The following is a 26,662-nucleotide window of genomic DNA, read 5'->3' as shown; positions in this document are numbered from 1 at the left end:
TGAATCAGCATGACATCCGACAATTTCATAACATGATATCCTCCAGTCACCTGCAAAACATTCTTATAATTAAAAGAAAAAAATACCACACTTTGACCCTGGCAGGCAGCACAGCTCTCATTCATGCCAAGTGTTGGTAGCTGGAGTTGTTTAAAAAAAACTAACAATCAATTTTTTCAATAAGATTTAAGTGATAGGCTTTTGTGAATGTATTGCGGATAATGAACATCCTGTGCCAGTAACATAACTGACAACTGTAAGCCAAGGCCTCCCAACTAGCCGCACCATTGTTCCCCCACCGGGTCCTTCAGTTGCCATTGGTTACCACACCAAATATATACTGCGGCCCCTATCTGAGAGTGCATGGACAACATGGCTGCACATTTCAGGGTAGCAACCTAGGCTGTCAGTTAGCAGCAAGGATGAGCAAGAAAGTCATATTGTGAAAGATAAATAAAGCTGTATGTAGTGAGGCATTGTGATAGAGATATGGATAGATTGAGGATTATACACATCCAGCACAGGTTTCCCTGATGCACTGACCCGTGACGTGTGTGGAGGTCAGAGCTCGGGGTGTGTGGAGGTCAGGACCCAGGGAGTGTGGAGGTCAGGGCCCTGGGTGGTGTGCAGGTCAGGGGCCTGGGTTATGAGGGAGTCAGGGCCCGCGGTGTGTGGAGGTCAGGGCCCGGGGTGTGTGGAGTTCAGAGCCCAGTGAATGGATAGCTGTGTACAGGTGGGCCATATAACACCGACTCAGGAGAAGCCTTCGCTGCCCAATGAGCCGTCACCACACGCGTTGTACCACAGCTCGGAACAGCTTGCAGCCTCTTTAATTATGTAAGCTACAGCCATTCATACATTCTACAAGCTGAACCTAACTATACCGACTGACACAGCTCTGCCAGCCAGCCGCCGCTATTCTCCTTCATCTATAATTCACGTTCATCCATGTTAAAGACAAAAAAAAAGAGGGTGGAGACCGAGGGCAGAGACATCCATCTCGGGAACCAAGGCAACCGGGACTTCCCCCTATTTAACCTGGAATACAGGCGGCGCTTTTTCATTGGTTTGCCTCGAACGCCAATCACGTTACTCCTTTTCCACCGAGGGGGCAGGGGATGGTACATTGTATCCACGCCCACCACCACTTTCGTGCTGTCAATCAGGTGACGTCAGCGTGTGCTCTGCAGGTGCAGGGAGAAAGCTGCTGCATTGGTGCAATAGGAGTCGAACAAATATTGAGGGGTAAGACTATGGCTTCTTGTTTTTATGTTATAATGGTGTGCTAACATGAATATAGAGATCTGCAGGAAGGAGCTATAAAGAGCTGTTAGCATTGGCTTGCTTTTGTGCCATCTTGTATGCTGATGCCTGCATGGATACAGGATCTAACCTTCATTTGTCATGGAAGGATGCTGCTTGTGTTGTATCCGGAGCTTCTCTGCATTAGAAAGCCATAGCCAGCCTGGAATAACATGTCTGCATCCAACCCATGAAAAATAAATCCCTGGTTGTCCCTGTGTATAATGGTGGGCAGTCATTTTCAGGCATCCATAGACCTGAGTGTATTTCATGGCTGCTGAGGAGGATGTGCTGGGAGAACATTTGCTGGATGGCAGTGATGAGGTTTCATTGTCTGCTTGCTATTTCTGTTATTCAAGGTTGTATGATATTTGATAGCACCAGGTCTATTTTAAACATAGGTGTTAAAATGAAGATACTGAATAATTGATGAGCTTCATTTCACAGGCAATGCATTTTTTTCAAGATTATTTTACACTTGATGTTTTTTGGTGGGGGAGGGGGAGATCATTTCTTGATTTCGGCCATTCTGACTATGGGAGGTTCAGAGACGTCATTAGGAGCTAGATAAGCCAGGTTTTATTTACTTCCATGTAAATTTAATACACCTAGGATGCTTAGGGTATTTTAGGAAATACACAGAGGTTAGATTTTAGGCAAATATGCACTGATGGAGTACATAGAGTATTTACATATGAATACAGCTCCCTACTGAAATAAAATGTGTCAATTATTGAAAGAACGCTTGTCAAATATAATGACCCGCATTTCATCTATGCTCATTCATTAATATCAGAATCTAGAAATCAGCACTTTTGTGGTATGACATAAAAATAAAAATATTTGTTTATTTTGAAGAATCATAAGAAATAACAAAAAAGGGAGGGGTGTTGTTGTTTTTTTAAATTACAATTGTATGCTAAAAGATAGGCCATGCTATAATCCCTTTTATTGTGAAAACAATTTTGTCTTCCTATTGCCCTGCAGCTTTTTTCCACTTGGTTGTCACAGTCTGCACTTTTCTCAGCAGGAGAGCATGCAGAATTGTAATTTGCTGTTAGCTTGATGCCCCTCTTCCACTGCAGTAATGTCTGAAAGCCATTCCAGATCAGCTTTTTGGTTATACCCAATAGTTTCTCCTCCATTAAACAAGCCGAGGTTGTCTTTGGCTCAGCTCTGCATTTTAGCATCCTAATATACAGTACGTAGCATTTTGTATATGGTGACGTCTCTGAACTTAGTGTGGCCCAGTGAATGCTGTCAGCTTCCCAGCTTTGTTATATTTCATCATCCCCTCTCTTATAAAAGAGCACATAATTAAATTTTGTAAAAATAGTGCATGCAGTTCATCGTAAATTTGTTTTCAAATTGATATAACGCATTCTTTCCCTGTTCTGTAGCTGTCTTCCCAATCTGCTGAATACCTTTTTACTACCAGGTTAATTAGACATTACCACTGACAGTACATGCATTTTATATTTAATCATTATTTATGAATTTGAATAAAGATATCTATTTCCATGCCCCTGCCAGACATATATACCAAGATCTGATGTATTTTTCTTTGTGACCATCCTTCCTCCCATGTCCAGTATTAGTGCTTTGCTCTTGTTTAGGCACAAGCATCTTCTTCCATCAACTCTTCTTCAATGGCACTATAGTACAGACTTTATAGGGGTTGCTTGTAGCTCTGCTTAAACTATGCTATCAGCCTGGTGAGAAAATGTAGCCTGGTAGAAAGGTTTGCTTTTCTCCAATTGCAAGAAATAAATTGAAAAGCCTTGACTAGTTACATCATTGCAGCCTTTCTTAACCTTTTTGACTAAGAGGAACTGTTGAAATTTTCAGGTCTTTTGGGAACTTTTGCTAACACCAAGTTCTTTGGGAGTCAAAAGGAAAATATCCCTTACATTGGTGGTTTGTGGGATGACAAAAAACAATTTCAGTGTTAAAATGCAACTCTTTAGACGTTTATCATCAGTGTCCTGCAGCTGACTCTACAATGTGTGGTTCACAGTGGAATGGTGATGGCACCACTAAATGGCAGGACACACCTTACAGAACCTCTTAGGGGAAACTGAAGGAACCTTGGGTTCCACTAAACCCTGGTTGAAAATTAAGGCACAAAATAATAAAAATTACATACATGATGCAATTTGTTGTTAGCATTAGCAGTATTTTAGTTTTTCTGTAACAGGTTGCCAGTAGAGCGTGTGACCTACTCCTTTGTAATATTCCTCAGGTCTGGTGGACAAATGCTAAGCGTAAGCACTGTAACATTATGGGGGGGTTAACGTCATTGCTCCAACTCAAGCCAGAACCACAAATTTTGGGCCCCTTTTTACAACCACTGTCACTTTTTCCCCTGAATAGGCAATATGTGATAGTTTGGTCTCAAAAAGCAGAACTCCTAGGAGTCTTCTGTTTGATGCTGTAATAAAGGTAAAGAAAGTATTTAGTGTCCATTCGAGGTTTTGACCTTTTTTTTTCTCTATCTTGTTAGTGAAATTTTCCATTTCTTCCTTTACCAGAAACAGAGCAGCAAAGAAGGGATCCTGAGGAGCTAGGAAATGGTGTGTGAGGTGTGAACGTTGACAGGGTAGCAACTGTTTGTTTTCTGACTTTCAAGCTGAAATTATAAATTGAAATTTGTTTAAAAATGTTTCCCAACCTACCTGTACTGCTCAGATCTCTCCAACCTGGTTGATTACAGTCAGATCAAGAAACAGGTGTGTTCATTAGCAGATCTGCAGAAACACACCCCTAGCTGACCAATATCAGTTGGAGTCAGAATACATTTTCTTATCACTTTTGATCAGGTTCCCATAAACATTAGGTGACAGTCCCAGTCAAACAATCTCAGTTTATTATTTGAGGGAAGATGTGTCCAGCAGTGATTCATGTTTTGGAATACTGATTAGACAGGTTGGAAGACCTTGTATTAAGTTTTAATACTAGTATTAATGGTGTCCAACCAGAGTCTCCCCCACCTATATTCATGAGCTTTTAACAGTCACAAAATACCTATGGCCGGTCAAATGCTTAAATGTCTTACTCTTCTGCTTAGTGTCTACATTCATGTTAAGTTTGAGGCCGGCTTTTAATCAATACATTTTCTATCTGACTAGACCATAAAAAAGGAGCAGCAGACTGATTAGGTCATGGCTCTGGTCATTTCAGTTATTCTTTCTCTCCCAGCCTAGTGTATAGGGGAGTTGTAAATGTCTGGTACCAAGCCACATTCAAAAAACTAAATTGGATTTAAATTAATATTGTCTTAAACATAAACAACAGCTATTACTTGTAGATATTCTCTTCTCTTCCTGTTCTGTGAGACACAAAATAAAGCAAGAAGAAACCTCTACTAGTAAAAAGAAATCCAACATTTGATCTATTGACAGATGTCCCCTCTGTGATAGTATGTTGGATTCCTCTTCTAGGTGTAACTAGAACTAAAACAGAAAGTTAAAATTAACATTTTAAATAACAATGTACACAACTATTTAAAAAAACAAACTTTTTTTTCCTTCCTCTTTTTGCAATTGAACCAAGACAATTTATTTTTTATTGGCTTACTTACTAATACAGTTTTATATTGGAACAACACCATGTGTAAGACTATTTTATTTTGGAGCCTATATTTAAAAAAATAAAGTTACATTTTATTAGGTATGAATATATTTAGGTAATAATGCATAACAATGAATTTTGTTAGGTTAATATAGGCATTTTTGCAGTATTTGTTGGAGTACAGGGGAAACTGCATTGAGCTGTAATGTACAATGCTCTTACTCCTCCACTCATTTGCACATCTCTACTTGTACAGATGGCATCAGCTACAGACTCCCGTTATGGGCAGAAAGAATCCTCGGACCAGAACTTTGATTACATGTTCAAGATCTTAATTATTGGGAACAGCAGCGTGGGTAAAACCTCCTTCCTCTTCAGATATGCAGACGATTCATTCACCCCAGCATTTGTCAGCACAGTGGGAATAGACTTCAAAGTGAAAACCATTTACAGGAATGATAAAAGAATCAAGCTGCAGATCTGGGTAAGTGTGTAATTAACAAAGAAACATCTGTATCTGATTATTATGCCTATTGAATGCATGAGTCTCGCTTTAGATTTTTTATTAGATATATTGTGTAGGATCTCATTTTAAGCTTTTATGATGTTCAAGGCTAATTTGTATTTTTTTTAATGTGTATCAAAGTCTAAAAGTATAATATGAATCAGCTTTACTGACCTTCAATTTGATGTCTTCATTCTCCTTTTTTTCGTTCTTGCTTAATTTTTTTCATTTTCACCTCAAATTTCACCTCCTCACCATCAAACAACACATTTCCTGTCCCTGGGTGGTTACATTCTCCTCCCTTCTTTGTCTTCAGATGGAGCCATTACTGCCCAGGTGGAACTAGGGTGTCAGAAATATAATATTTTTGCTTCCAGTTCAGGAAGTGACCCACACAGCATTTTTGGTATTCTCTGTACTTGCCTAAAATGTTCTTGGCATAAAAAATACTAATGCAGCCACCAGTTCTTGTAAGCTGCCATATCTATTTTTTTTTTCTATGATTAAGTAAGCCTTGAATTTTTATGCTTGGTATTAAATATAGAATTTATGCAAAGATATGCCCAATACAAAGCAGAAGGACAGTGTTTTAAACCCTCTAAACCTTGACATTAGTGCATGTGACATTCTGCCCAAATGTATACATTTTTCTGATTATTAAATACATACTTTCTTGCATGTCATTCTAGATTAAGGCAGAACTGAACTTGTTGCTGATTATGGCACACACCTAACTTTTTATTAGCACTCTGCAGCCACCAGAGATCCTCTCAGGAGCAAAACAAGTCCAGGATCCTGTCATCACTGCTACCTCCATAGCTGCCATTACCCCGCAGTCCTCTTCTGCCATTGGGCAGCCACTGATAGCATAACGCCTGCGTTTTTACAGGAGCATCTCCAAGCTTTGAGGTCTGTTTGCAGGTGTGCTGGAAATAGTTTGGCTGTGGCATACAGTGTATAAAAACCCACTTGGTGAAGGGGAAAAGTTAAAAGTTTTTTTTATTATTCTGCATGTCACTTTTGCCCAAAAGCTCTATCTTCTGTTTGTATTATGAATTTACTTCTTTTATTTTTACATAGCATAGTTACATAGCGTATTTCACATGTGCATAGTTACATAATGGCACCTTAAAATTGTAGCAGAAGGTGAAAAGAATAAAGCTCCTGCTAAGAAGTTTGTCTTTGGGCATGTTTAGACTAGTGGTATTTTACAGCCAAGTTCACCACTCCTAGGAGCCTACTATCACAAAGTAGGTACCTGGTAACAAACAGCACCTATTCAGGTATATGAAACCAGTAGGGATGCCCCTGATTGCTGCAGAATCATAAATAACACATAGTAACAGTAACACTTCCACCATCTACTGCCTGTCAAGGGATAAATATTGGACCCATTTCGTATACTGTTAACCGTTTATGCAAGCAGTTTTAAACATGTCTTTATAGTTCATTCTCTTTATAAAGCCTATCTCTTGCAAACATGGAAGGGAGCAACACTGTGCAGAGCTCAGTCAAGCACCCCCGGCTGATTCAGACCTGTATATTATTAGCAAAGCTCCCTGCTAATTGGAATGCTCTACTCCCTGCTAATCTAACTCTAGCTTAGAAAGGGGTCTGTCAGATATCTGTGGAAGGACCTTTATTCTCTAGAGCATACTTGTCCTAAACGGTTGCTAACACCCGTTTGTTATTCTTGGTTGCCATTTATGAACGTTTTTTCAGTATTCTATATTTTTTTGTTGTGTGAAAAAAAAAAAAAAATCCTTTGCTGCATAGTTTTTTAAGCCAATTTTTTGCCATGAGATCCTGCCGGTAGTACCAATTCTGTTTTAGACAGAAAAAATGGTTACCATTGGACCAAATGCCTTGCATTGCTGCATGGACTAGCCCCTGCTGTCTTCATGCCATTTGCACAAACACTTAAAAATACTTGGCCAAAGAATTTAGGCATTTGCAAGCGGTTTTTACAAAGGATTTCAATTCACAAAAAAGTGAAAAAATGAACGCAACTGCTCTGGGTAGGCATTTGCATTTTATAAACACTTAGCAGTCACAGCCTGTCATGTTGTATAACAGTAGGCACCTTGGTGAAAATAAACACTGTGGTAAATTTTCTCCAGGCTGTACATGCCTCTTTGTTTCAATGCACATGGAATATATTAAGCCGCTTTAATTTGCAAGCTCGACTAGGCTGTTGATAATTCTGTTGATTTGCCCTACAAGGGTATTGCACAGGTTTCCTTCATTGCTGATCTATGTCGGACAATAATCCTAATACTTGTCATATCTACTGGGGTAGAATTTTTTTTCACAGAAAAGTGCCACTAGAAAAAAAAATCCTGGTTTATATGCGAATGACACCTAGTGGCATATTCTGGAACTGTATTTTCTTGGGACAGACAGTGACACAGGAGAAGGGGAGTACCCTACCCTGAAGAGCTTACAATCCAGGAGGTGGGGGAAATAACACAAAATAGGATGGTAGATAATCAAAGCTTTCAATGAATAGCTGTTTGTAACAACCTTCACATGAGGACAAAGCATAATTTACTGCTGGCCAACAACTATGCACAAAAAATTTAATCAAATCAAATGACCAGCTCAAAAGTACAAACCACAAAAAAAGGAGGAAAGATATACAGACTGAGTCCATGTTTTTTTTATAATATTTTTTTCCCTTTTGAATAAATATTTTAAAAATGACACACCATAAATGTATTTGTTTACAAATTTTATGGCCATAAACTATTGATTACCTTTTTGAATGTTATCAGGTATTTGCCTGTATTTTGTGCCTTAGGTTTATACTCTTGTCAAGGTATTTTTCCTGTTATTTTTCCTGTTTTTTTTTTTTTTTAGTTACAAAAGGCTGTTTTTAAACACCACAAGTAAAATTTTAGTAGTAAGTGTGCTAGGTCAGTGGTCACCAACCTTTTGGATGTCACGGACTACTAATTTCACAGACTGCACACTGTGCATGCGGCTGTGGCCGGTGCGCCCCCCCAGCGGGGTCAGGGGAAGCCAGAGCCGTGTACCACGAAATGTGGTACACATTTCCCCTTTTTCCCCTTGTTCCCCTTTTTTTTTCTTAATTGAACCTTACTGGCATAGTTTGTGTGCTTACAGGCTTTTGTATGTAAAGACAAGCAGACACATTTTAGGAATAGAAGTAATAATAAATTTTGTACAAGTTTTTGTTTGCAAATTTCAACAGTTTCCCCATGGTTAGGAGCTTGGCCCCACTACGTCCCTATTATGGGCACATTACAATAGAAAGGGATGTTCGTTGCCAGTTGTAAGCGCTGACATTAGGCTGTCAACATTGGGACCTATGTGAAATCTACATACTAGAGCATCCTAGGATTAAGGGATCCAGCACTGCTCAGTAGGAAATCAAATTGATGTGCAGGTATCCCAATGTGCCTGTTCAGCTAAATTATTATACAGCAAAACAGTGCAGTCATGTGAGCTTTGCAGTCTACTACCTGAGCCACTTATAGCTTACACAGAGCAGATGACCACCTAACAGAGCAGTGGGAAAGCAGTTTTATTTGTTGCTTTGCCCTGTATGAGAATAGCACAAGTATACTTTAACACAATCACTTAGGAGAATCACAGAAGATTTAAGAAGGGAGCAGAGGAGTGCAATCTAAATGTCTCTGTTGTAGTGGTGTTATTTATGCTGCTTTGTCTTGTTCCAATTTTCTTCATATCTCAGTAACCTTTAGAAATTATTTGCATTTACTGATTTTGGATCCAGCATTAGAGAGCTGCCCAAAGCTCACATTGTTTGTTTTCTTCTGTAGCACTAACTTTAAAGGGCAAAGGAAAATCACATTTATTTTCCTTTGCAATACAAAGGAACTGAGATTTCTGTCCACTGCTTCTGACATGAAAATAAATATAAAGAAGCAATCCTGTCCACTAGTAATTGTAGGATCATGATTACCACATATTACATAAAATACATTCAATGACCTAGGGCAGAAGATGTAAGAAAAAGAGAGCAAAATGTTGCAGCATGAAGAAAAGAGTATCTAGGCAGCAGTGTGATAATATATTTTAGGGATATTCTTCTTGCCTTCTGTGTGTGGCTATATTTTTAGAGAACATTTTAAAAAATTAAGAAGATGAAGAAAGTTGTAAAGTGCACAGATACCTGTAGTAAACATAATGTGTCATAAACTGAGGGCAACATTATATTGCTTCTATACAAAGCATTAGTAAGACCTTATCTTGAATATGCGGTTTAGTTTTGGGCACCAGTTCACAAAAAATCGTTGTAGTGCTAGGGCAACCTGATTTAAAGGGCATTGAGGGCAAAAGATAATTTAAAAAAACTAAATTTACTCACCCTTAAGGTGGAAGGGGTTAAAGGGTATATAGTCACCTTGTATAAATACATAAATAGTCTATATATTAAACTTAGTACAAAATGGTTTACTTTAAGTACATCACAAAACTCTTTGTGCATGGAGTAGAAGTGTTTACGTTTTAAATGCAGAAAGGCTTCTTATTGTAAGAGATGTAAAATGTGAAATAGTCTACCACTGTAGCTAGATCCAGCCAATTCCAACATTTTGTTTTCACTTTGTCATTATGGGGTACTTAGTGTAGATTAATGAGAAAAAAAAAGAAAGTAAACGAATATAGCATCTAGCTGCAAAAATTGAAAAAAAAAAATGAAGGGGGCGTGAATACTTTCTCAAACTACTGCATGCCCCTCCCTTATTTGTAGCATGGCATATATGGATGGGAGACTAGTCAGCCTGGTGTCGGATAATGTGACTGGGTAAGAGGGCCTACTGGGTGTCTTCGGCAAACGGACAGAACGAGCAAAGGATAAAACATAGTGGGAACAACAATGCCTCGTCTGCAGTGGATAAATGCCTTGTATGTTTCAAGTTTTAAGTCAATAAAAAATTTAAATATTTAGTATAGTAAAAATCAGTGTTAGCATTGGATAAACCATAAAATTAGGATTCCAATTTGTGTCAAAATGTTAATATACTAACTTCACAGCTACAGATTTACAAAAATAACATCAAGAGGTAGGGTGGGCCAGGGTGTTTAACAATCCATATCTGTGTTTTTTTCCAAAAAAAGTATGCAGGCAGTTTTCTGTGAAAAGAATGGGCACACGTATGTAAATGTAATAACACAATTCATACTGGAGCCTTTTCTTTTTTTACTGAACTCCAGAAAACTTTCATTTAACTTTTCTATTTCTCAATAGCCACAAAGGATAGCATATTCACTTGGTACACACGTCTCTTGTGTTTAGACAATATTTGCTTATCCCAGAGTTCAGCACTTACATTCTCCCTTTGACTATACAGAATAAAGTGGATCTTGATTGAAAACATGTAATCACTGTTTACTTTATAGTTTCACTTTACTAACTAGAAGAAAAGTGACTGATAGGAGTCCTGCTGAAAAAATGGATTGTGTGTTCTTTTGAGTGAAGAACATATTCCTTTAAAAAAAAAAAACTTGGACAGACATATAATTTGCAAGATAACATGAATCCTGTAGAAGAAAACATGTCCTGATAAACGGAAGCAGCAGGTTGCCTGTAGGAGGTTCTGTGGATTAATTGGCAGATCTGGATGCTCCCCAGAAAACATGGTCTCGGAAAGCAGCATATAAAAATCTGGAAAGAAACTACAGATTTCTTGGTAACAAACTGCCAAATGTGAAATCAGAGTGTGTATATATATATATATATATATATATATATATATATATATATATATATATATATATATAGTAGAATAATGTATATTGTAGAATTCAGAAATCTTAGTAGATTTCTAAGATAATTGTGTTTTACATCACGCCAGGTACTATAGCAATTTTACTCCCACTGGGTGAAATCTAAGTGTGTTACAGCTGTAGATGTGTTCTCATGTAGCACTCGCGTAGTATGACAAAAATCATGCCTACGTTATCTGTTATTTAAATCTGTTCTTGGAAAGTTAAATGATCATCATCAGAATTGCATTTTACTGTCTTTTAATTAATTTAGAAAAGAGAGACATTCTTTTTGACATAACAAGGGCTGGAGAAAAATATAAAAAGATCCGGGTTAACCTATATTCGTGAACATATGGGGGCCAAGACCCCCCCCCCCTCTTTGTTTTTTTTTCTCTTAAACCAATTTAACAATGGGCTTAATACTATTACTTGTAAGGCTTGCAGAATGGAGTCTTTCCGCTAACCAAAATATGTCTTCTTTTAGTCTGAATTGTACCCCTCAGGTTTTTACCAAAGTGTTACATCTCTGGAGTTACTCCATTGTTGGAAACCTTGATGACCTATTGATTCAAGTTTCAATACTTCTGGGAGACAATCTCCGCATCATATTTCAGATCTCAGATAAGTCTACCTGGCTGCTTATCTTAATATTACATAGACCTAATATTTTTGACCTTAGACACAAGGTTGGCAAGGGTAATTCTTTCTCAGGAAAAGCTTTGGAAAATGGAGGCTCAGATTAAGTGACATTGAAAATAATGCATATTGTTTTTTTTTTTTTTTTGTATCTGAGCTCTTAGTTTCAAAGACTTTTGATCATTTTGTTAAACATCACCCAGGACCCTTTCAGAGGGAAACCCCTTGCAAATGGAAAACATTTCTCTATGTTTTGGACAGGGAAATTTGTTTAAGTAATCAGGTAAGTATCAATATAATGGTGGCTCACACTACATATTTACTTTAAAATGTAGACACCAAAAAAACTAAGGTTTGTCCTAGATCCATTTAGTTCAAGCTCTAGGGAAACTGATAAATACCCTATAGAATAGTGGTCCCCAACCTTTTGCAGGTCGCGGACCACTAAAAGCACGAACTCTGGACCGCGCATGAGTGGGGAGCCGTGTGTCACTCAAAGGGGAAGAAGCTTCCCCCAAAGTGACGTCATGATGCCACAACCCATCCACTCTCCCATCCCAGGTCTGAGCGTGCAATGTGAGAGTGGGTGGGTTGAGCTCAGAGACACAACCCGCCCACTTCCCTGAGCCTGCGATGTCTGTGGCTCTGGCCAGTACATCCCCCCAAGTGGGGTTCTTCTCCTGACCCCGCTGCTGGGCTGCTTTTATATGTGTTTTTATGCACTTTTACAAGCGTTTTAAAGCTTGCCTTTAACCTGGCTGGAAACTGCTGGAAAACTTCTATGACGTGTTTTTACTGCGATTATACAAACATTTACAAAACACCCCCATTGATATCAATGGACTTGTCTACGCACGTTAAACCCACGTTTTACTTTTTAAAACGTTGCAAGGAGCATATTTATCCCCCTGATGTAGTAAAGCCAATTGGAATGCATGGGCATTTCAAACATGGGATTTTAAAGCCTTAGGTTAAACACTTGGGAAACCGTCCATGTGGACCCAGCCAAAGCGTGGTTCAATTTGCTCCAAATGGGGGAAAAAAATTCTTTCCAGATTCCATGAGGCAATCGAATGTTCCCTGGATCAACAGTCTCTGTTGCTTTTACTTTTAAACATCCAGCTTTTTCTCAAAACAACCTATAGAACTTGCTGAAACTTCCTGAGGGAGCCTATTCCACATTTTCAGACCTACCTGTTAAGAATCCATTTCTTCTGCGGAGAATAAACTTATTTTCCTTCAGATGCAAAGACTGCCCCGTTGTCCTTTTATATTGACTTTAAAGTGAATAATTAAGAATGCTAGTTCGCTAAATAGAAAATTTTTATTTATGTAGGGTCATCATATCCCCTCTTAAATGTTTCTTCTCAAGGGAGAAAAGATTCAGTTCAGCTAATCTCTCCTCATAGCTGAGCTCCTCCATTCCTTTTATTAGTTTAGTTGCACTTCTCTGTACTCTCTCCAATTCCACAATGTCCTTTTTCTTAACTGGTGCCCAAAACTGGACTGCATATTCCAGATGTGGTCTGACCAATGCTTTGTACAGGGGCAGGAATATGTCTCCATCTCTGCAGTCTATTCCTCTTTTATTACAAGAAAGTGCTTTACTAGCTTTAGATATTGCAGCTTGGCATTGCATGCTGTTATTAGGTTTATGATCCACCAGAACCCCCAGATCCTTTTCCATTTTTGGTTACCCCAAATGTATTCCCCCTAGACAGTATAAAGCATGCATGTTGTTAGTCCCCAACTGCATACCTTTACATTTATCTATAACAAATGCCATTTGCCACTTGGTTGCCCAATCAAACAGTACATCCAGGTCTGCTTGTAGATTATAGACATCCTGTATGGACATTATTCCATTACATAGTTTGGTGTCATCTACAAATACAGAAATGGTACTTTTAATCCCAAACTCTATATCACTTATAATGATGTTAAACAGTAAAGGTCTCAACACTGAACCCTGGGGTACACCACTAATAACTTTAGACCATTTAGAGTAGGAATTATTAATTACAACTCTCTGGATGTGATCTTTAAGCCACTTCTCTATCTTTTTGCGGATTGACTTTTCTAAACCTATTGACCCTAACTTGCATATTAACCGTCTGTGGGGTACAGTGTCAAATGCTTTAGCAAAGTCCAAGTACACCATATCAACTGCTACTACACTGTCTGGTAACTTACTTACTTTACTCTAAAAAGAGAGTAAATTTGTTTGACAACAACAAAGTATTTCTTGAATCCATACTGACTATCACTTATAATATTATTTTCAAGCAAAAACTCTTCTGTGTGGTTCTTTATCAAACTATCTAGGATTTTTCCAACTATAGAAAATAAACTTACTGGCCTCTAGTTACTATTTAAAGACTTTGCTCCATTTTTACAGATAGGAACCGCATTGGCCACCTTGGTACCATAGCAGTGATTAAAGAGTCTCTAAAAACTAAAAGCAATGGCTTTGGAATAACAGTGCCCAGCTCTTTGAGGACATGTGTATGTAATCCGCCAGGTCCTGGTGCTTTAACTGTTTGCCAATATCAATTTTGAGCCATTTTGGCTCATTTAAGGCAGTTAAATTGCTATTTGCATTTTGGATTTGAGCACCACTATTTATCTTTGTGTACACAGAGCTAAAAAAAAGTGTTTAGTAAATGTATTTATTTAAACTCAAAAAGTCAAAAACAAGGTTCGGCTTGGAGCAGTGTTTTTCTGTTTTTTACATGGGGTAACCCTTGAAATAACTTTTAGGTCCTCAGAGAACCCTGCGATAATTACTATATCCACATCTCACAGTACATTAGTGTGGTGGTCAGTGGGAAAATGTCTCTAAAATTGCGGGCTATTGGGAAAATTGTCACCGTTACAGATAGCCAAAAAGATCACCGGTGTCAGGTAAATTGACTTGTCACAAACTCAATGCTTGAGGAACCCTAGTGTTCCATGGAACCCTGGATGAGAACTCCTGGCATAGGGAACAGCCAGTCAGACACCTGCATCACAATACATGCCCATTGCATACTGAGCATCAGTAGAACATATGGCAAACTGCTATACAAGTTGTACAGCTAAGGTCTGAGTCATCTAGTTTTGTGTTCTTTGGGGTTTGTGTGGATGGGATTTAGACTCATGCAGTATGCTTTCAGGTACTTCTGAAATGTTCTGATACACATTTTAGTTGGTAACTGTTTTGCTTCAGAGTTGTTCTTGACTTCTGTTGAGAAGAAACGTAGCAAAAAAAAAAGTGCAGAATGAGTCAAACAGTGCCCTATTGTTTACTGTGCTCTGAAAATTAAAACTAGAGTATTCTCTCTGCTTGTACAGAGGAAGTTGATGTAGGTATTCTGTAAAGAGATGAAGGTGAAGAGATTAAATCATTTTGCCTGGTTGCCTCATTGTTCCAAACTCCTGTTCTGTGGAAGGATCATAAGATTAGCTGAAACTGGAGGTTTGCTTTAGTTGCACAGTGCAAATGTTTTAAGCATGCACACGTTTCTTTTTCAGGACACTGCAGGCCAGGAAAGATACAGAACAATCACCACAGCCTACTACCGGGGTGCTATGGGCTTTATTTTGATGTATGATATTACCAATGAAGAATCGTTTAATGCTGTACAAGACTGGTGAGTACTAAAATATGCTGGAATTTTTTGTGTTCCCTGTCACTATAGAGGTTTCTGCACACATTTTTATTCCATTGATTTCTGCGTACATTGGGCATGATTTTTTAAAGCTCTTCAAGACCGGAGAAGATAGAGATTCGTAGGTGAATCTGGGTAATCCAGATGAGATAGATAGTTCAGTTTCAGGTACAAAAGTAGATAGTTTTCCAATAGGTTATTGCAAAAAGAGGTTAAATCTTTGACTGATGTTCAATCACCCCTATTCTTTACATTTTTTACCAATATCTTTATTTCTCATTTATATACTGTTGTTATATACTTTTAAATCTCACAAAAGAAAATGCATTATGCAAACTTGATTTTGGCTAGTAAATAGTTTATATTCTCATAGAGACTTGAATATTTGGTTACCATTGTTTTTTATACAGCAAGTAAAAAGCGCTGAGTGCATTTTTAAGTATGAGTTTAACAATATTATTGCACAGTTAAAAAGGTATTTTTCCAATTTGCCTTGGATACGTGTGATAAATATTAGATCTGGTTTGAGTTTCAAATAGAACTTAGTATTTTGTGTTTAAATTAACAACTTAAGCTTGGAAACCTAACCTCAGTGAAAAGTCTAATTTTATGTTTTATTAATTTAAATGACTTTGCGGTTAGTTCTAAATGTCCTTAGTTAGACGTGTATAAATGATTAAGTACTGTAACATGCAGAGGATTGTCAGTCCCTTAATTAATTGGAATTCAACAACGGAGATGAAAACATATATACAGTATAGCTTTGACATTTTTTCAGTGGGATAAAAGGTAATTGATAGTTTTAAAAATACAAAATCTCACTTTATAATATATTAAAACATCATATTAGCTGAAAACATAGACAAGTACCAACAAACATGTACCAAGAGGTGGTAAGTTGGAACCTCACAATTTTCAACCGTAATACAAAAAAGCATATCAGAGGTGAACATGAATCACATCTTCTGTAGATTGTGAAGAAAAGTCTGGTGGGGACCAGTAAAGCATTAACGCGTTTCACAGTACACAACTGTTTCCTCAGGATTTTTGGCACACTAAAAATGTGTATAAAACAAAAAGTTCATATGTGCATCGAAAACACAATATCCTGCTCAGACAATTAGGTAAACATTAGTAAGCAATAAGCATTGTAACAGGTGAGCATTGGTAAGCGATAAAGGTTTTGTATTTTATAAAACTAATATCAATTATCGTTTATGCCATTAAAAGACCAAAATCTATAGATGTTAACATTCCTGTTTTCATCCCCCTTGTTGAATTCCACTTTGCTAGAAGTTCCATAATTATTATAATTCTGTGAATGGGTAAATTTGCCTCGTGTCTTTTGTAATCTCAGTTTCCTTCGCAGTGTTCATGAGATGGACCTTGTTAAATGCCTTCTCTATATCTAATAATAGAAGCAGTGAAGGCATTCAACAAAGCTTTGCGGGTAGAATTGGATTGATTATTCTTCTAGTCTTGCATGATTCTTGCCCTCTTTTATTAAAACTGAATACAATTTAGTTGACAAAGTATATGTTGGAGTGTAGAACATGTTTGGGTGTAATTTTAAATGTGAATTAAGAGAGAAAATAACCAGTTTCCTCCCTGGTTTTGGTAGAGTTACAATAACAGCTTGCAGCATGTTTTTAGGGGTGATTTAATGTTTTGATAAAACACATTCAAGAAAAGAATGTCAGTTTAGGGGGAGCAATAATACATTGAAAATGTTGAGTTCTTGGGATTGTTTAGGGATTTGTGGTATTCACTAAATACATGTGCATTTTGCATGTGGGTTAATCATCTTCCTATCACAGTATAGTAAGTACAATACATTAAGTATTGTGTATCAGGGTATCAAAAAACAAATCTAGTCCTGGGATACCCAACACATGACATATTACACTATGTTATTTATTAATATTGTAATTATTATTATTGACTAAGTAATAGTAGACTAAGTACTGAAGTACACTCTTACCACTTCCACAGAATTTGGAAGGGTAAATAGCAGCCAAGTAAAGCATCTAATTCACATTCCCTTAATTAGTCCACAGCAATCGATATGTTTATACTGTTACTGAAGGAATGAGAAATTGTATCCTTCAAACAGTCATCCTTTTTGTCAGCGTTATTCGCATGGTATAATATTATTAAATTGGTCCGGGATAGTTGTACTATGAAATGACATGTTTTTATCTGGTTCAGTGTGTTGAATACCTATCAATACCACAAGTGGGGGGGTGGTTATCACAGATAAATCAACACTTGTGAACATTTGTGAAACTAGGAATTCAGAATTGTACCAGCAAATTCATCAGGAAAAAGTAAGTATGTCCACCTGGCAAATAAATCTAGAATAAAGCTAAAGAATAAAGGGTTAGTGAGTCAATTTTTGTTAACACAAAAGTGTATCTACCAAAGAGTGTTTTTAAACAAATGAAAGGTAATGTCTAACCTAAACTGTGCACACACATTCAATTGTTATTGCTGGAAATTACCTTTCATGATTGTTTCCAGCAATAAAAGAGTGACAGACCAATGAACGAGCACTGTACATGTAGCGCTGTTCTGTTCTATGGACCCTGCTGTGCTCCCCTCCCCTCATTTGTATTGCAATCATCCGGTTATCTGTCTTCATCCCATTGTAGGGGTAGCCTGTGGTAAATGGGGAAAAAAAGAGTGCTGATTTTACTGCGCATGCGTTAGATCGGCATTTTTTCCCCTATTGAAGAAAAGGCTCTTTCTCTGCATGCCCAGTCTAAGTGAAACCTCCACGTATGCATGACATGGGTATCCCAGGAGCCTCTGCAACTCTGCAACTCAAAAGAAAAACCAAAAAAAACAAATGTATTTGTTTTACTGCCAAAGTAACCTAACTGGTAAATGTTAGCAAAAACTATGCATTAGCCAAATAACATTTTAATTTGTCACTTAAAATGTTTTAAAATAAACCTGGCAATTCCAACTTCGCTTATAATGAAAAATGTATACAGCATGCCTAAACAATTTATAGTTACATAGTCTGGTTCACAAAAGACACAAGTCCAGCAAGTTCAACCACACAGGAAATAAACATCCTAGAAAACCTGCATATTCTGGATATAAACCTATAGGCACAGTTGAAGACACAAAACTCGTATAAAGCCGTTGGAAAAAAAACTCCCTAGAGCAATCAGACATTCTCTGGATAAACAGACGCTGGTGTCTTTTTTTTCTAGAAGTGCACCCAACTTATTCCTAAAACAATCTAATTAAAAGTGTTAAAACTTCTTTGTGAGGGAGTCTGTTTCACATTTTCACAGACTTTACTGTGTAGAATCTCTTCCATATGCAGAAATTGAACCTATTTTCCTCCTGATGCAAAAAATGCTCCCTTGTCCATTTGCCAGGACCTTAAAGTGAATAATTGTGAAGCAAGTTCTCTATGTGAACCATGTTTATATAAATGGTCCGTATCGTCTCTAAACACCTCTTCTCTTCAGTTTAGCTAATATTTCTTCTTAGCTGTGCTCCTCCATTCCTTTTATCAGTTTAGTTATCCTCTTCTGCACTCTCTCCACAATTCCTGTAAACTGGTGAAGCTGGAGTGCATATTTCACATGAATTCTGACTAATTCTGTGTACAGGGGCAAGATTATGTCTCTCTGGATACTTCTTTAATACAAGAAAGTATTTGCTTGCTCTAGAGATAGTAGCTCTTGATTTTTGACTTCCTAAGATCTGTTCCCGTGTGTGTTCCCCTTTGAAGCATGGATGTTAACCCCCAAGTGCATAACTTTACATTTATCAATATTAAATGTAATTTGCCACTTAGATGCCCAATCAAGCAATCCATCCAGGTCTGTTTGTAGGTCAGAGACATCTTGTAAAGACTTTATTCCATTACATCAAAGCTCCCCAGGACTGGAGAAGATAGATCATCATGGTTGAACCAGGGTTTGCTGGATCAGCCACGTTCACACATGATGATCTATCTTCCCCATTTCTGGGACTCTTTGATAAATCAGGCACAAAGTAATAAAGCAAGAGAGAGTCAGCAAGACAGCTATGCAACCTCAATTGATAAAGGTCAACAATAGCAGCTGTCATGATCCTCTCATGATAACACTTTTTTTTTGACATTTGACTAAACCTAGGCTGCCACTTTAGGGGCTGAATGGCACAACCATAACTAGGTTTTTAAATGGATTTAATAGCAGTACAAGTGTAAAGTGTGTATGTGTGCATATTAGCATAGTTACTATTTAAACCTATGGTTTGCTGGGTTAACATGCGTTAAGTTTCTATTTGTAACTTTATAGGTCCACTCAGATCAAGACATACTCCTGGGATAATGCTCAGGTTTTATTGGTTGGTAACAAGTGTGATATGGAAGATGAGCGGGTAGTGTCATCAGAGCGAGGAAGACAACTGGCAGATCACCTAGGTAAGTGCAATAACTCATTACCTTTGAGAAAATTATCAAAATTTTGCACTTAAACCAACAGACAGCAATGCTGATGTTTTATTTTGAGGCTGCTTTACAAACTTCAAGGACAGTATGTACGTAATTCATCATTTCACAGATCCCATTTGTCATCTTGCTATTTCAGCTTTAATGATAACTTCACAAAGAAATGGGTGCCACAAGTTATGTATTTATACTTAACACTCACTCTTGTAATCATATATTTTCAGTAAGCCATCCTTTTCTATTTCTTAGCCTAATTTTAACAGCCTCTATGTACTGGCACACAAATGTCCCACAAATGATTTTTCATTGCACGCCTTATTCAACTTGTCTTTCAGGTTTTGAATTTTTTGAAGCCAGCGCCAAAGACAACATTAATGTGAAGCAGACATTTGAACGCTTGGTGGACATAATCTGTGAAAAGATGTCTGAGAGTTTGGACACAGCTGATCCAGCTGTCACTGGAGCCAAACAAGGACCTCAGCTCACTGACCAGCAGGCTCCTCCACACCAGGACTGTGCCTGCTAAGGAACATGCCTTTCCCTTATACACACAGCACTCCACACCCCTGCCCTTATCTCCTGCATAGTGGTGACCTCTCCTTCACTGACCTTGAAACCTGCATATCATCTGAAAATGACTTTGTCTGTTACAATCTTTTTAGTTAGAATCTATGTAGCAATGAGAGAGTAAAAAATCTGAGTGGCTGAATAAAAAAAAAGTATAGTTTAAAAATAAAATATAAATATTATATATCTATATATAGAGAGTTTAACAAACTGAGTGGGTACGACAATTAGATGATTGAAGAAATGTCATTTTTTTCCTCTATAAATGTATTCTTGCATTAACAAAGAATTTTAAAAAAAAGTAACTTTTTCTTCTACTGAATATCAGGGCTGATTTGAAAATATTCACACAGTCTCTATATTTCCTCAGTGGAGGTTTTCTTTTAATCACAGCACAAAGATAAGTTGCCCCAGATTACGACTAAAGCCCTAATTTGAGGCATCTGTTCAAAAGCATTATTACTTCCTCAGAAGATGCCTGTGCATTTTCACACCTAGTACCCCTGGGAGTAATTTATGAATGGAATCTCCAGAACAACTATAATTCTGTGTTGTGGGCACCTCATGCAAAGTCAACAGTCCTCAAGAATTAGGCTTCTAATACCTTTCATGGCATTGTATAAAGGTGACAAGAGCCAACCAAAGTGTTTTGTTTTTTTTTTTTCTTTTTTGTTTTTTTTACCTTGCTTTTATTCCTAGGGTTATAATGGTGAAAACACCAATATCATTAAGGAGCAGGTATTCAGATTAACACTATGAAACTGATTTCTTCAAACATTTTGTTGCAGTACCCATCAGAATTCAGAGACCCTATAAATGTGTACGCATGAAAAATGAATGTTTTATTGGTTTACCCAGCATTGCTTTTTTTTCCTTTTGTGTGTGTGCATTGAAACAATTCTATATTGTATATCTTCCCACTTTTTTGTGTTAAATTATTTATATATATATATATTGTTATATTTTTGTTTTACTGTGTCTGAATCTGCAATATGTATGTGAGAATTTTATCTTCCTATTTAAATGGAGTGACGTTTCAGGTTCCTGCCACAAAAAGGCAGCTGCTTGTAGAGGAGTACTGTGGCCAGTAATAGTCCTTTTAATGTCCTGACTTTAGTCGGTGATAAAATATTACCCTCAACATAAATATTCTAGTTCTATTTAATTTTCCATCTTCTAGAGTATATAGTAACATAAATATATAGCAAATTGTATGTTAAATATTATAGGGTTTTAAAAACTGCAGTTGAGTGCTGTGAATTTCCTCTGCAATTTTGTTGATGTAGTTACAATAGAAAATGTGAAAAAATATCATTTTTGTTTTAATAATTGTATTTATAAAAAGAGCCAGCTCTATATAAAATCTGTTTAAAGGTGCAACAGTTCCATTTGATTGTTTTATGTTTTGAAATAGAAACTTACATGGTACAGACACAACGTTCTGTGTTAAGGATCCACATCACAGTATTTAACAGTCAGTATCACTGCAGACACTTGAAATAAGCTTATTGAATTAGTCTTACAATAGGAGCAGTGTATGCCAAAAAATATTTGCTTCATTTTAGACATTCTTTTTTCACACCTGTGGGTCTGTATTTTTCACACCATAACCATGTTTTCTTTCCTTTTAGTGGTATTTTCTTCTAGTTAAAGTTGTTTATAATAATAGGTACTCTATTTGAATGAATGAAAATAGATATTCCATAAGGAAATGAGCAATGATAAATTCATTAAGTGAATTCTTCAGGACATTGCCAGAGGTGGCTCCAGTCAGGTACAGTGGAGCATTTGAAGGTTCTTGCACATGAAAGAGAAACTTCTATCTTAGGGTGTTGCAGAAATGAATAAAACATTGATGGTTGCACCTTTAACAATATGGTTTACTTGATTTTTCAAGCTGAGAATAAACTCTACAGTCTGCTGTAAACACATAACTTGTATTCTTTCCTTGTGAAGAACAGTTCTGTCATTCTTAAGTAGTATGTACATCTGTGTCATACACCTTGGGGATTACTCCATACAAACATAATATAAGATTTTTTTTTAGTTGTTTTTTTCTATAGCAATGTAATCCCATGGTAGCCTTTGTCTCTAGAGGTTTTTATGTCTTCAAAGAACATTCAGAGTATTCAGGTTAAATTGTCTCTAAAAGCAGAACTTTTATAAAAAAAAAAATAAAGTAACGCTTACCTTTAATTTTGAAGAGCCCTTAATTCCTGGGGTATGGAGGGTGCAGGTTTCCCCTTCACTTAACATAACCTTGTTATAACCATAACAAGGTGTACACTGGTCAAGCAAGATTTTTCTATGCATGGTAGAAAAATCTGGATTCCAAAAGAATTACCCAAACTCTGGGGGATTTTACTAAATTCTTTTGGAGTAGGGTAATCATTTTGGTGATAAATTCCAGAAAAGATTTATTAAACTTTTTTTATATAGCCCAACATATTACGCAGCGTTGTACGTTAGTTAGGTCAAGTCTTTTATGTGGTGAAAAATATAAAGCCACCCTGTGGAGAGGAACAGTCTGTATAGATACCACCCAGGATTGCAGTCAGGAGTATGCTTCAGTAAAGTGGGAAGATTAATTCTGGAGACAAAGGCAGTGCATTAATATATACCTAAAAGATGTTCAATGCTTATGGGGTTTTTTTATGTATGGTGTCAATAGAAGTTAGTGTTTCACTGTTTGTGCAAATTCTGTCCTTTATTTTTACAAATGTGTAGTGGGAGTTGACCTACACCAATCAGTTCAATTATAATCCGTTGGTTGACGCCGCTCCTGCTGCTCTGTTGGTGGGATTGTGCAGATTTAGGAGTATGGTCAGCATAAGGAGAGTAATAAGAATATCCTTGTCTGTTGATTGATTGTAGATTCCTTTCCATCCTTTTATTTGTATCCTAATAACTTTATTCTTAAAGCTATGTACAGACGTCAAATTTATGTAGCTAAAATCTGTATTTCATCAATGTTTCCAGTGACAGTAGAATGAATGAGTGCAGTAAAGACATATAGAGTGGAGGGGGGAGGACGAGTGGGAGCTCCTTCCTGGGTCCTCCTCCTTAGAAAATTACAGCAATTATCCCTGGGCAGTCATTCAGTGACCTGCCATATTGGGGCCACAATCCTGATAGTTTGTCCTGGGTAGGAATTATCAAATGTGTGTACAATGTGAATAGCTAACCTATGTAAATAGCTTCACAAACTATTGCTTGTGTTTCACTATTTCTTTAATCAAACCTTCTGTAAAACCTATGGAGGTTATTTGTTGTATTAATATTTCTGTTTTTAAAATTAATATTGTTAACAATAAACAGGATTTATATAGCGCCAACATATTAGGCAGCGCTGAACAATAAATAGGGGTTGCAAATGACAAACAAATACAGACCGTGACACAGGAGGAGGAGAGGACCCTGCCCGAAGAGCTTACAATCTAGGAGTAGATGCTAGAGATGTAAACCAAGGCATTAAAAGGTCGTACAAGTTAAAACTTTGTATAATTTTTCAAGTTATTTTTAATCTCTTTAAATTTGCTGTTGCTGATTTTTCTATTCAGGCCCATTGTTCAGGCACCTTGCTGTAGAGTAACAACTGTTTCATAAGTGTGCCTCTGCACTGTCACCCACATGTGCTGGTGGAGCCATGTTGATACAAGAAGACTTGTTCTACCATTATCACAATCAGAAAGCTGGTCCAGAGCAATGATGTGCAGCAAAAGTATAGGTCAGCGATTGATATGCTAGAGCGAGTGGAAAGACACAGGAAGAGTCTAAAATGTTTGAAGGTTAGAGTTAAAATTATTGCTAGAAAAAAATGGCAAACTGTCATCAAGGTTTAAATCTACTCCAAATCCCCTAAAAATGTGATATCTGAACTATATGTCCTGAGTTTGTGTGTCCCTGTAGTGTTTTCACTCTCCTGGAGTCTTTTTTAAAGACATTATTTTAAAGCATACTAAACAAGTACACATAGGCATGAAAAACAGAGGTATATATCATTGAAATTCATGTTGTCTTTGTTAATTTTTATCTGGGAGGGCAGGTATGCAAGTGAATGTTTGGGGAGAGGGTACTGGAAGAAATGTAACTGAATTATCATAGTAGTGGCAAGCAAGCTATATTAGCCAATACATTGCCAAACATAGATAAGAAAGTGGGTGAACACTGGTAGAATATTTAAATAATGTCAGTGAATAATGTCATTGATAGTTTATATTTAAAATTTCTGAATATTACAAAGTAAAAAATAGGAGATGTTAGAACACATTTGTACATATAAAGTGAGTGGTGGTGGGAAAAAGGAGGAGAGGGGTAAAAAAGAGAAGAACAGGTAAGGTAGGTAATAAAGGAAGGTAGTGCAAGACTGAAGCTTCCTCCTACATATAATTTGGTATTGCCCTAAACACTGTCCTTTTTGATCAAATGTCTTGGAAATCCTACAGAAAATGTGCAGGTTATATTATGCCTTATTCTTATTTCCACCATACCCTATCCAAAGACTTAGCAGTATTTACCGGTAGTTCTCGTGTATTTAACACTACTGATGTCAAAAATAGGAACCTTGAATGATGGTTTCATCATTCAAGGTTCCTATTTTTGACATCAGTAGTGTTAAATACACGAGAACTACCGGTAAATACTGCTAAGTCTTTGGATAGGGTATGGTGGAAATAAGATCCCATGGTTCCCATGGTTTGCTCAGTACCTAATACTTTATATTTATTCTTTGTTAATCTTCCTATTTCCTAGAGGGACACCTGGACTTCGCAGGGGGGTGTCAGTGGTCTTGGATTTTAATGGAGAATGTGAGGTCCCCATCAATTAAATTATATGTGTAAGGCGTTTAAATATTTTTTTATGTGTTAAGGAGACTCTTTAGGTATCGATAGGAACAAGACATTGACAGTATGTTTCTAGCTACAACCCACTCTTTTAGGGAGGAATGGTAGTGCCATTCTATTGCCTGTAAGCACTTGTAGTTGAAGATCTTGGCTTCATCTGCTAAGGTGAAAAAAGTGAACATTCAGTTCTTGGTTTATGATTATTTTTCCAGCTACAGTTGTTGTTCCAGTTTTTGGCAAACAAATGGTTTTTGTCTGAACTGGGTATTACCATAGAGCCATACTTTAGGGAGCATCCGTAACATGTACAGTTTGTGATGATAAATGAACCATACAGGATACCAATAAACTCACTTTGGCTAAAACATTACAAATATAGACTTTTGTTCAAACTTTTCACAGAAAGTTAAACTTCCATATTTATGGTGTTAAAATCCCAGTACACTATGGACCTGATTTATTAAATCTCTCTAAAACTGGAACGGATACACTTTTATCAGTGAACCTGGGTGATCCAAAAAAACCTGGAATGGATCTGGTCCAGGATTGAAACAAAAAGCAAACGACTAAGAAATTAGCCTTCATTGTTTAGTAATGTTGGGTTCAACCATTCCCTATCTGCTGGATGTAGGGTATGCTGCTGGGCAATAAGTTGTAAACGGCATAAATAATATTTTACATGCTAATATAAGCCTTTATAGTAAAGTGATTTTCTGTCTTAGGAGTCTCCAATCAAAACTACAAAGGTTAAAAGTTGCTTAAATAATACATTCTAAGTGATTTGATGCAGGTTAGTTTAGGCTTACATTTTTTTTCTCCCTTTTTCCTTGCATATTATTGTAGAAATGTGGGCTTGAATGTAAGCTTTCTATTAGAGCTCCAGCTTTTTCTCTGGGAAGTTAAGGTCTTCAGCATTAATGGACAGAGGCATATTAGAGAACTGGACATGGTATAGATGTGTCTAGGAGAAAACAAGTAGGAGGGTGATACTTATCAGGTTACAGAGACAAGCAGAACAGAGGGCAGAGAAAAGGGGAGATCTAGATGTGTATATCAATTATGTTCAGGCCTAGCCATTTGGGAGAGTTTAAATCCTCTTTAAGACCATGGCTGGGATGGCAAGTATTTGCCATAGATTTATGCAAAGAGAACAAACTATCATTGGCAAATGCAGTGAAATATGAGTAATATCCAAAAAGATCTCACCCATTAAACATTAACTATAGACAGCTTAACATCCTAAAGCAAACAATTAGCACACTTATAATTTTTTTTTGTTTTTAAATATTCCCAACTTGCATTACATAATACATAATGCATCTGCAATTCAAGTGTGCCTTTGATACAGTACTTTGATCCATTTCTTAGTAGTTAT

The 26,662-nt window shown here is 37.0% G+C and overlaps 1 protein-coding gene across 1 annotated transcript; it reads left to right on the top strand.

Moving 5' to 3' along the window:
- The first annotated feature begins 1,103 nt into the window (after positions 1–1,103).
- RAB3A (RAB3A, member RAS oncogene family) lies at positions 1,104–22,377 on the top strand. The gene is made up of 5 exons (XM_072405135.1): positions 1,104–1,245; positions 5,129–5,356; positions 15,284–15,402; positions 19,725–19,849; positions 20,212–22,377. Exons 2-5 carry the CDS (start codon positions 5,129–5,131, stop codon positions 20,400–20,402), a joined length of 663 nt encoding a protein of 220 aa, XP_072261236.1. The 5' UTR covers positions 1,104–1,245; the 3' UTR covers positions 20,403–22,377.
- Positions 22,378–26,662: the final 4,285 nt, after the last annotated feature.

Source organism: Pyxicephalus adspersus, chromosome 3, assembly GCF_032062135.1.
Source record: "Pyxicephalus adspersus chromosome 3, UCB_Pads_2.0, whole genome shotgun sequence".
NCBI classification, from domain to species: Eukaryota; Metazoa; Chordata; class Amphibia; order Anura; family Pyxicephalidae; genus Pyxicephalus; species Pyxicephalus adspersus.
Note: the sequence above shows the minus strand (reverse complement) of the source record. Positions and strands in the feature narration are given on the sequence as shown.

Excerpts from the sequence above, each read along its gene's own strand:
- RAB3A (XM_072405135.1), top strand. The coding sequence starts at position 5,129 with ATGGCATCAGCTACAGACTCCCGTTATGGGCAGAAAGAATCCTCGGAC. Across the intron at positions 5,357-15,283 it reads GAATCAAGCTGCAGATCTGG|GACACTGCAGGCCAGGAAAG; the intron begins GTAAGTGTGTAA and ends TTTCTTTTTCAG. Across the intron at positions 19,850-20,211 it reads ACAACTGGCAGATCACCTAG|GTTTTGAATTTTTTGAAGCC; the intron begins GTAAGTGCAATA and ends CTTGTCTTTCAG.